Here is a 12,002-nt window from a genome sequence, read left to right on the forward strand (position 1 = left end):
AAGAGAAAAAGCATATCGGTTTGCGGGTGGGGTGTGTGAAGGGCAAAGGTTTGGCTGGCACTCCAGCTAGGGGCATACCAGAGGGAGAACAGCCAAATGAGGCCAGGCTCAAAGAGGAACAAAGAGCAGAGTAGATGGAGCAGGTCTCAAAAAAGTTCTAGGAAAGAATCCTCCCTAGGCAGCAATTTTTTCTGGCGCCAGACCTGACAATCATTGGGACAACATGGAAAAAGGCCACTTTGAGGCCTGCTAATAGTATCAACGTTATTACACTACTGACTATTTTGCAACATTAAAAGAGACAACTTTAAATGAATATTTTATCTTTATGCACTGGGCATATATTAGAGAATCTAAAAAGGGAAGACCAGCTAGGGAAGTCTGTGGTTCCTGAGTGCTTTTTAGCAAGGACCCTGTTAGAAAACAACTAGTGAGGTTTAAAATATACTAAGTACAAACAAAATTTGAAGGCTACAAAATCACAATACTTTGAAAGAAAAATACTAGAGAAAATTATAACAAATCACAATCACATAAATATGAATAAGAATAACCTTGAGCTATCTCTGCCACAGGCTTGCTGAACTTCAAGTTCTTTTACTTTTTCTTTAAACTGCAATTTGATGTCAAGATGAAAGTTCCTGACCCAGGAGTCAGACAAGCCTTGGATCACATGCCAGCACTGCCCCTTATCAGCTCTGTGACTTTGGACAACTCCCTTACTTTCTCTCAGCCTAAGTTCCCTCATCTACACCAGAAGAATGATAAGAGAGCTCAATTCATATGAGTGCCATAGGACATAATGTGCTTGTCTCAGTGTAAGAGCTCAGTAAAAAGAAGTTGCTCTCATTAGCTTATACCTCCTGGGTCTGTGAATTTCTGGAACTGTTTTCATAGATTCCATTCACATCCAATAAATTATTTCACTTTTTTTTTACTTCTAGATCCTCTTTTGCTTTCTGGGAAAATGTGAGTTGACTTATTTCCAGCTATTGGTTGAGATTACTTATTCAAATCATTCTACCAAGGAGGAAAAAAGGAGAAGAAGCAAACCCTCAAACTATAGGAGACCCTATGACCCTGGCAAGCAGGGAAGGGATGGTTAGTATGGAAAGCATAGAGAGGAAATCCTTTCACTTCTGCCTTCTTGACTCCTTCTCTACTGCTAAAAGCAAGTAGGGCAGGTCTGGAAAGATGCACAAGTAATGGTATATCAGCTCTGCTGCTCCCTCCAGTGGTGTGGCCTGGAGAAGTCATAAGGTGGAGACAAGGTTAGGAGTGTAATCCTAGGACTCATGGAGAAGAGCAAATAATATCAGTGATAACCATAATAATAATGACAACAGAAACACTCATCAACAGTAGGCTCATAGGGAAGAAGGAATTATACAAATAAAAACAGCAATAATAGTAATATTTGGTGGCTTTGTGAAGAAGGAAAAAGTTTTAGAAAAATTCATGGGTAAGAATGGATAATAATAATTATAATTAATATGACAAATATCATGGTAATTCTTACTGGGCTTATGTACAAGAGAGAATAATCTATACTAATAATAGCCTAGGGCGTCACAACCAGATGGACTACCAGTCACCATGAGGGGACCCCTCTTGGTTGGGGGCGTGGCCGACCTTCAAACCACCAGGTGGCCTCTAGCCCTGGCTGGGGAGGCTCTGGGGGCCAGGGGTGTGCGGTGCAGTCTTTTAAAAATAAAGAAAGGGCGAGTGGCGATGTCAGCGTCCCTGGAGTCGGTGGTGGGCAGCAGTGACGGCCCTGGTGAGGGGGCTGGGACAGCCCAGGCACAAACGGAGGTGGCTGGGGGGCGGGGTTTGGCCGGGGGGGGGGGCGGCGTGGATGCCCACGGCGCCACCTGGGGCATCAGCGCTGGCCTAGACCCGGAAATGGCGCTGCTGGCCAAGCATCTGCTGAAACCACTGCCCGTGGACAAGCAGATCCAGACCAGGCCCTTCCAGGAGGCGGTGTCCCACCTGCCGCCTTTCTTCGATTGCCTTGGGTCCCCAGTGTTTATGCCCATCAAGGCAGACATAAGTGGTAACATAACAAAAATCAAAGCTGTATACAACACTGATCCGGCCAAGTTCCGGACCTTGCAGAACATCCTGGAGGCAGAGAAGGAAATGTATGCAGCAGAGTGGCTCAGAGTGGGGGCCACGCTAGCGCTGATGTGGCTGAAAAAGAGCCTCCGCTTCATCCAGGTCTTCCTGCAGAGCATCTGCGACGGGGAGCAGGACGAGAGCCACCCCAACCTCATCCATGTGAACGTCACCAAGGCCTACAAAATGGCGCTCAAGAAGTACCATGGCTGGATCGTGCAGAAGATCTTCCAGGCAGCACTGTATGCCACACCCTACAAGTCCGACTTCCTGAAAGCGCTCTCCAAGGGCCAGAACGTGAAGGAGGAGGAGTGCCTGGAGGAGGTCTGCCTGTTCTGATCAACTACACGGCCAATATCGACATCATCTATGAGATGTACACCACGATGAATGCCGAGCTCAACTACAAGGTGTAAGCTGACTGGAGGCCAGCACTCCCAGAAACGGACAAGCCACAATCACTGTGAAGCAAGCTGGAGGCCACCTTGGCCTGCATCCCCCAGAGTGTCCCAGAATCTGGCTGGGCATTCAGGGGACAGCCCTGGTTTCTGAAAAGTCATTTTTGGGGACTATCCTAAGAGAGCAATAAATAACCACCCTACTTCTTAATCACCTTTAATTTCATGGCAGCACAAACCGATGGCCTTCATTTCAGTGTGATAAAAATAAATTAATGTTGCTAATAAGTCAAGTCCTAGGGTTTTCTGTCTCTGTCCCCTCATGTGGTGCATGACCCTGGAGAAGCCCTGTCATACACCTCATTTTTAAGATGAGGATCTGGTGCAGTGATGTTTTAGGTCATCTAAGGACCACAAGGAGTCTGATTTGAAATTATATAGGATTTTTTAAAAACAGACTCCTGTGTGCTCCTGTGGTTGCAACAGCCCAGCCTCATAGCGCTATCAGTATAGACCCCACTCTTTCCTACTGTCTTTTTCCAGACAGTTTTTTATAGTTGAAAACAACCAGCAAGGCTTTGATGACCTTGCCCAAGGGGACTTTATTTTAAAGCTATCAGGTATGAGTAACTGACCACAGATGACTGAATTCGCATTCTTCTGCATAAGTATTTCCTTCAGGGACAGCCTACCTCACCTAAGAAACTACCTATCATGTGTGTTCTCTCAAAAGGGAGAGCACAAGCCCTCCTGATGCTGATATCCAAGGAATCACCTCCCTGCCTTAACTGTCGTGCCTGGCACTAACAAGAGCTGTATTTTGAAATTGTTGGGGTGAATAGAGAGACCCCCCAAAGAATTCATGTGTGTTAAAAACCCTATGAGATATTGCTCGTCTCGTTTTCGGTTCTTATAAGTGTATTTCTAATAGCACATGATCTCACTCATCTAGGGGAAATAATGAACAATATAGACTGATGAACAAGAACAGACCCAGAAACAAGGAGGCATGGATCAGACTGTCGGGCCTCAGGGGGAGAGCAAGGAGAGGAAAAAGGGGAGAGATCAACCAAAAGACTTGTGTGCAAGCATATGAGCCTAACCAGCGGTTAAGGACAACAGGGGGGTGGGGGCATGTGTGGGGAGGGGTGTGGGATGGGAATGGGGGGATGAGGACAAATATGCGATACCTTAATCAATAAAGAAATTAAAAAAAAACCCTATGGGAAACAATTGGTGACTTCTATGCAAACACTAAATAATTCTTAATAAATAAATCTCTATTTTGGAACAAAAAAATCCTATATAATAAAGGTAATATGCAAATTGACCATCACACCCTCACATAATATGGCCGCCCCCATGTCTTCACAAGATGGCTGGCAGGGGAGGGCTGTTGCGGGCGATCAGGCCAGTAGGGGAAGGCAGTTGGGGGGGACCAGGACTGCAGGGGAGAGCAGTTAGGGGCAATCGGGCTGGCAGGGGAGCAGTTAAGCATTGATCAGGCTGGAAGGGGAGTGGTTAGGAGGTGATCAGGCTGGAAGGCAGAAGTGGTTAGGGGCAATCAGGCAGGCAGACAGGCGAGCAGTTGGGAACCAGCAGTCCTGGCAGTTGGACATCCCCCAAGGGGTCCCAGATTGGAAAGGGTGCAGGTTGGGCTGAGGGACAACCCCTACCCCCCCGTGCATGAATTTTGTGCACCGGGTCTCTAGTTATGATTATAAAAGCTAACATGTAAATGCTCCCCACACATCAGTGCTAAGTGCTTTATATGTACTATTTAATTAATTAACTTATTTATTTTTGTTAATCCTTACCAAAGAATATTTTTCCATTTCTTTTTTTAAATTGATGTTTATTGTTGAAAGTATTACAGATGTCCCCTATTATTCTGCCATTGACCCCCTTCCATCCCACTCCCACTCCCCCTCCCCAAGCCTTCACCACACTATTGTATGTGTTCATGGGTTATGCATATAAATTTTGGTTAATCTCTTCCAATTCCCCTCACCCTTTTTCCTCTGAGATTCCTCAGTCTGTTTTACACAATCCTTTTGCATCTCAGAAAGATTAAGTAACTTGCCCATAGTCATAAGGCTATCAAGTGAAAAGCCGGCATGAAAATCAAGATCTTACTCTATATGCTGGGCATTTTCCCCTGTATCTTATAGGATGGAGGGCAACCAACAACTTGTAATATGTTAATGTTCCCTCTATCTGGAATAGCCCCTAAGCCTCTCTTCCTATATAATAAAGAGGTAATATGCAAATTGACCGTCACACCCTCGCACAAGATGGCCACCCCCATGTGGTCACAAGATGGCTGCCACAAGATGGCCAGCAGGGGAGGGCAGTTGGGGGTGACCAGGCTGGCAGGGGAGAGCAGTTGGAGGCAACCAGGCCTGCAGGGGAGAGAGGGCAGTTGGGGGGGCCCCAGGCCTGCAGAGGAGGGCAGTTAGGGGAGACCAGGCTGGCAGGGGAGGGCAGTTGGGGGGGGACCAGGCCTGCAGGGGAGGGCAGTTGGGGGTGACCAGGCCTGCAGGGGAGGGCAGTTGAGGGGACCAGGTCTGCAGGGGAGCAGTTAGGTGTCAATCAGGCTGGCAGGGAAGTGGTTAGGGGCAATCAAGCAGGCAGGCTGGCGAGAGTGCAGGCTGGGCTGAGGGACATCCCCCAGTGCATGAATTTCATGCACCGGGCCTCTAGTATTATAATAAAAATATAATAACGTCCACAGGGATCTGAGCACAACTGACTGGTTACCATGGGAGCCATCCTCTCTCCCTTAGCCTCTTATTACCAGTTCTGTTCAAGGGGTTTCTGGAAAATAGAACCCACCCATAACTCTAGTAGGGTGGCAGATTCCCCATTAAGTAGAACAGTCTGGTACCCTGACAACCAGGTGTGTCATCTTCTCATGAATGTGTCAATTGAGGCACATGAGGGAGATTCCTCCTCCCTAATTATTAATGCTTGAAATTGGATCTTTGGAACATTTTGTTCTTCATTAAAACACAAATACCTGTTTTGATCATTTACACCACAGTGTGAAATGTCTAGTTCATTATTTCCAAGACAACAAGTCTCTGAAACTTCAGTCTAATGCAGTTAATGTGACAAGCAAAGCTTTTCACCATATCCATTAAGTTTGAGGACCCCTGGCCTAAGGGAACTTTGGGACAACATGAAAGGAACCATCCACATTATAGGAGTGCCAGAAGGAGAGGAAACTGAGCAAAGAATAGAAAACCTGTTTGAAGAAATAATGACAGAAAACTTCCCTGATATAGGGAAGAAAAAACCCACACAAATCCAAGAAGCTCACAGAGTCCCAAACAAAATGAACCACGAAAGACCAATGCAACGGCACATTATAATTAAATTGGAAAACACCAATGACAAAGTCAGAATCTTAAAAGTGGCCAGAGAAAGACAGAAAGTTACCTACAAAGGATCCTCCATCAGACTAGCAACTGATTTCTCAACAAACACACATCAGGCCAGAAGGGAATGGAATGAAATATACAAAGTCATGCAAAGGAAGGATCTGAATCCAAGAATATTGTACCCAGCAAGGATATCAATCAAAATTGAGGGTGAAATCAGGAGCTTCACAGAGAAAAAAGGACTAAGGGAGTTTGTTACCATCAAACCAGCAATGCAAGAAATGCTAAAGGGTCTGCTGTAAAAAGAAAAAATAGGAAATGAAGAAGGAACACAGTGGTAAAGAACAAAAATGGTGACAAACAAGTCCCTATCAATAATAACTTAAAATGTAAAGGGATTAAATGCCCCAATCAAAAGACATAGGGTAATGGACTGAATAAGGAAACATGACCCATATATCTGCTGTCTACAGGAAACCCAACTCAGAAAAAAAGACAGACAGACTGAGGGTGAAGGGATGGAAAAAGGTTTTTCACGCAGATGGAAAAGAAAAAAAAAGCTGGGGTAGCAATACTTATATCTGACAAATTAGATCTCGTATTAAGGCCATAACAAGAGATAAGGAAGGCCACTTCATAGTACAAAAGGGAGCAATCCAACAAGAAGAAATAACTCTGGTAAAAATATATGCACCCAATACAGGAGCACCCAAATACATAAAAAAAAAAACTCCTGGAGGATATCAAGGGAGAGATTGACAGCAATACAATCATAGTAGGGGACATTAATACCCCATTATCACTATTGGACAAATCCTCTAAACAAAAAATCATCAAGAAATATCAATCCTAAATGACTCACTAGACCAGATGGAATCACTTGACATCTTCAAAACATTTCACCCCAAAGCCACAGAATATACATTCTTCTCAAGTGCACATGGGTCATATTCAAAGATAGATCACATATTGGGTCACAGGTAAAGTCTCTTCAAATTCAAGAAAATAGAAAACATATCAAGCATCTTCTCAAACCACAATGGCATAAAACTGGAAATCAACTACAATAAAAACAATAAAAAAAATCAAACACCTGGAGGTTAAATAGCATGCTATTAAACAATGACTGGGTTACAAAGAGATCAAAAAAGAAATAAAAAGCATCCTGGTAACAAAAAAAAAATGAAAACAAAAAATCCAAAATCTATAAGACACAGTGAAAGCAGTCTCAGAAGGAAGTTCATAGGTCTACAAGCCTTCTGCAAAAAAAACAAGAAACAATGGTAATAAATACCTATCCCTACAACTCAAAGAGTTAGAAAGAGAGCAACAAGAAAAGCCCAGTGTACGCAGAAGGAGGGAAATAATAAAGATCAGAGTGGAGGTAAATGACATAAAGAAAAAAAATACAAAATATCAACAAAACCAAGAGCTAGTTCTTTGAAAGGATAAACAAGATTGATGAACCTCTAGCCAGGCTCACCAAGAAGCAAAGAGAGAGGACCCAAATAAACAAAATCAGAAATGAAAGAGGAGAAATAACAACAGACCACACCGAAATACAAAGGATTGTTAAAAAATGCTATGAACAACTCTATTCCAACAAACTGGACAACCTGCAGGAAATAAACATATAGCTAGAAAAAATACAACCGTCCAAAACTCAATCATGAAGAATCTAAAAATCTCAATAGGCCAATAAATATGGAAGAAATTGAAGCAGTCATCAAAAAGCTTCCAGCAAACAAAAGCCAGGGCCAGACTACTCACAGGGGAGTTTTACCAAACATTCAAGGAAGAACTAAAACCTATCCTCCTCATACTACTCCAAAAAATTCAAGAGGAATAAACACTTCCAAGCTCATTCTATGAAGCCAACATCACCATAATACCAAAACCAGATAAAGACAACACATTGAAAGAGAATTACAGGCCAATATCCCTCATGAACATAGTTGCCAAAATCCTCAACAAAATTCTAGCAAATCGGATCCAGCAGTACATCAGAAAGATCATACACGATGACCAAGTAGGATTTATCCCAGGGATGCAAGGATGGTACAATACCTGCAAATCAATAAATGTGATACATCACATAAGCAAATTGAGAGATAAAAATCACATAGTCATATCAATTGATGCAGAAAAAGCATTTGACAAAATCCAACACCCTTTCTTGATAAAAATTATTAGCAAGGTTGGAATAGAAGGATCATACCTCAACATAATAAAAGCCATATATGACAAACCCACAGCCAACATCATACTGAATGGGCAAAAACTAAAACCGCTTCCCCTAAGAACAGGAACAAGACAGGGATGCCCTCTCTCATCACTCTTGTTCGACATAATACTGGAAGTATTAGCCATTGCAATTAGACAAGAAGAAGAAATAAAAGGTGTCCAAATTGGAAAAGAAGAACTAAAACTGTCCTTATTCACAAATGACATGATACTGTACATAGAAAACCCTAAAGACTCCATCAAAAAATTATTAGACTTAATAAATGAATTTGGCAATGTAGCAGGATACAAAATTAATGCCAAGAAATCTATGGCATTTTTATACACCAATAGTGAACTTACAGAAAGAGAGACTAAAAAAGCAATCCCATTTACCATCGCACCAAAAAAATTAAGATACCTAGGAATGAACTTAACTAAGGAGATAAAAGACCTATACACAGAAAATTACAGGACACTGAAAAAAAGAGATAGAGGGAGACATAAACAGATGGAAGAACATACCATGTTCATGGATTGCTAGAATCAACATCATCAAAATGTCTATACTATCCAAAGCAATCTATAGATTCAATGCACTCCCCATTAAAATACCAATGGCATATTTCACAGACCTAGAAAGAACACTCCAAACATTCATCTGGAATAAAAAAAGACCCCAAATAGCTGCATCAATCCTGAGAAAGAAGAACAAAGGAGTTGGGATCTTAATACCAGATTTCAAGCTCTATTACAAAGTCTCTGTTCTCAAAACAGCCCGCTACTGGCACAGGAACAGACATATAAACCAATGGAATAGAATAGAGAACCCAGATATCAATCCAAACCACTATGCTCAATTAATATTTGACAAAGGAAGCAAGAGCATACAATGTAGTCAAGAGAGTCTCTTCAATAAATGGTGTTGGGAAAATTGGACAGATACTTGCAAAAAGAATGACAGTAGACCACCAACTTACACCATACACAAAAATAAACTCAAAATGGATAAAGGACTTAAACATAAGACAGGAAACCATAAAAATACTAGAGGAATCCACAGGCAGCGAAATCTCAGACATAAACCGATAAACTCAAAATGGATAAAGGACTTAAACATAAGACAGGAAACCATAAAAATACTAGTGGAATCCACAGGCAGTGAAATCTCAGACATAAACCGAAGCTATTTCTTCACCAATACCGCACCTAGGGCAATGGAAACTAAAGAGAAAATAAACAAATGAGACTACATCAAAATAAAAAGGTTTTGCACAGCAAAAGAAACCATCAACAAAACAACAAGAAAGCCCACTGTAGGGGAGAACATATTTGCCAATGTTATCATCGATAAAGGTTTAATCTCCAACATTTACAGGGAACTCATACAACATAACAAAAGGAAGATAAACAATCCAATAAAAAAAAAATGGGCAACGGACCTAAATAGAAACTTTTCAGAAGAACACAGAAGGAAGGCCAAGAGACATATGAAAAAATGCTCAAAGTCACTAATTATCTGAGAGATGCAAATCAAAATGACAATGCGGTACCATCTCACACCTGTCCTAGTAGCTATCCTCAACAAATCAACAAAGGACAAGTGCTGGCAAGGATGTGGAGAAAAAGAAACCCTCGTGCACTGCTGGTGGGAATGCAGACTGGTGCAGCCACTGTGGAGAAAAGTATGGAGTTTCCTCAAAAAACTAAAAATGGAACTCCCATTTGACCCAGTAATCCTGCTTCTAGGACTATACCCCAAGAAACTAGAAACACCAATCAAAAAGGATATATGCACCCCTATGTTCATAGCAGCATAATTCACCATAACTAATATTTGGAAACAGCCTAAATGCCCACCAGCAGATGAATGGATTAGAAAACTATGGTACTTCTACACAATGGAATACTATGCCACTATAAAAAATAAGGAATTCTTACCATTTGCAACAGCATGGATGGAACTGGAGAGCATTATGCTAAGTGGAATAAGCCAGGCAATGAAAGAAAAATACCACATGATCTCACTCATTTATGGAAAATAAATAACATTATAACCTGGTGAATAAAAAGATAGATACAGAGGCAGAGAAGCATCAAACAGACTGTCAAACTACAGCGGGAAGGCCGGGGAGTGTTGGGGAGGTGGGGAAAGAGATCAACCGAAGGACTTGTATGTATGCAAATAAGCACAACTAATGGACACAAAACCCTGGGGGTGGGGGTGCGATAATAGCATGTGCAAGGGGGTAGGGGAGGCTGGGGGAAGGTCAATGGGGGAAAAAAGGAGATATATGTACCACTATTTGTAATACTTTAAACAATAAAATAAAATTTTAAAAAAGTTCAAAAACCAAAATAAATTTAAATAATTTTAAAAATAAGAAAAATCTTATAGAATAAAGATATAAAGAAAGAAAATATTTTTGTATAGCTGCATAATGTGTTTGTTTTAAATGAAGTGTTACAAAATAATAAAAAATTTGAAAGTTGATAAAATAAAAAAGTTACAGTAAGCTAAGGTTAATTTATTGAGAAAAGAAAAATTTTAATAAATTTAGTGTAACCTAAATATACAGTGTTTATAAAGTCTACAGTCACGTAGGTTTAAAGTAGCTTGCCATCTCAACCACAGACTTGTGGAATTCCCAGGCCTTCGCATTTACTCACCTTTCACTCACTGACTCACCCAAGAGCAACTTCTAGTTCTGCAAGCTTCATTTATGATAAGTGCCCCATACAGATGTACCACTATCTTCATAACATTACTATACCTTTTCTATTTAGATATGCTTTAATACACAAATACCATTGTGTTACAGTTGCCTACAGTATTGAGTAAAGAAACATGCTATATAGGTTTATAGCCTAGAGGCAATAGTCTATACAATATAGCCATGTATGTTTGTGTTGGTGCATTCTATGATGTTTATACAAGGATATCACCTAAGGTTGCATTTCTTAGAATGTATACCTATCATTAAGCAAAGCAATCATGACTGTTATTACCTATGTATGTCTGTAATCAATATATTATTGTTTTTGCATGATTAAAATTTTATTAAATGGTATCATACTAAAAAAAAAAAAAGGAACTCTTACCCTTTGTGAAAACATGGATGGGCCTGGAGAGTATTATGTTAAGCGAAATAAGCCAGAGGAAGAAAGTACCATATGATTTTACTAATATGTGGAATCTAATGAACAAAATAAACTGAAGAATAAAATGGAACCAGAAGCATGGATACATAGAACAGACTGGCAGGTGTTAGAGGGAGGGGTTTGGAGGTGACTGGATAAAGAAGGCAAAGGAATTAGCTAAAGAACATATGTACACCCCATGGACACCATCAATGTTATGGTGAAGGCCAGGGGAGAGGGAGGTGGGGGTGTGTGGAAGTGGGCAAAGGGAGTGAAAATGAGGGATATCTGCAATAGTGTCAACATTAAAATTTTTAAAAATTTATCTTTATTGTTGAAAATATTACAGATGCCCCCCCCCCTTTATTCCATTGACCTCCTTCACTCTGCACCTAACCCTCCCAGGCCTTCTCCTCAACATTAAATTTTTAAATAAAAAGATACAGTAAAATAAATAGGATTTTAAAAATTCTTTGTTATATGTATAACTTTTTTCTTACTTTGTCATTTGCCTTTTGACTTGCTTGTGTATTTGCTATTGCCATATAGAAATGATAATATTGATATAATTAAATGTATCAATCTTTTCTTTTATAGTATATTATTTTGTAGCATGCTTAGTTAGAAGGGCTTTCTTCACTGCAAGATTATAAAAACAATCACCCATATTTTCATCTAGTACCTTATGTTTTTTTTTCTTTTTTAAATATTTAACTTGTTGAACAATCTGGAATTTATTTTG

General features: G+C 40.6%; 1 protein-coding gene across 1 annotated transcript; it reads left to right on the forward strand.

Moving 5' to 3' along the window:
- The first annotated feature begins 1,902 nt into the window (after positions 1-1,902).
- LOC103297200 (glycolipid transfer protein-like) lies at positions 1,903-2,454 on the forward strand. The gene has a single exon (XM_028128834.2). It carries the CDS (start codon positions 1,903-1,905, stop codon positions 2,452-2,454), a length of 552 nt encoding a protein of 183 aa, XP_027984635.2.
- Positions 2,455-12,002: the final 9,548 nt, after the last annotated feature.

Source organism: Eptesicus fuscus, chromosome 1, assembly GCF_027574615.1.
Source record: "Eptesicus fuscus isolate TK198812 chromosome 1, DD_ASM_mEF_20220401, whole genome shotgun sequence".
Classification (NCBI taxonomy): Eukaryota; Metazoa; Chordata; class Mammalia; order Chiroptera; family Vespertilionidae; genus Eptesicus; species Eptesicus fuscus.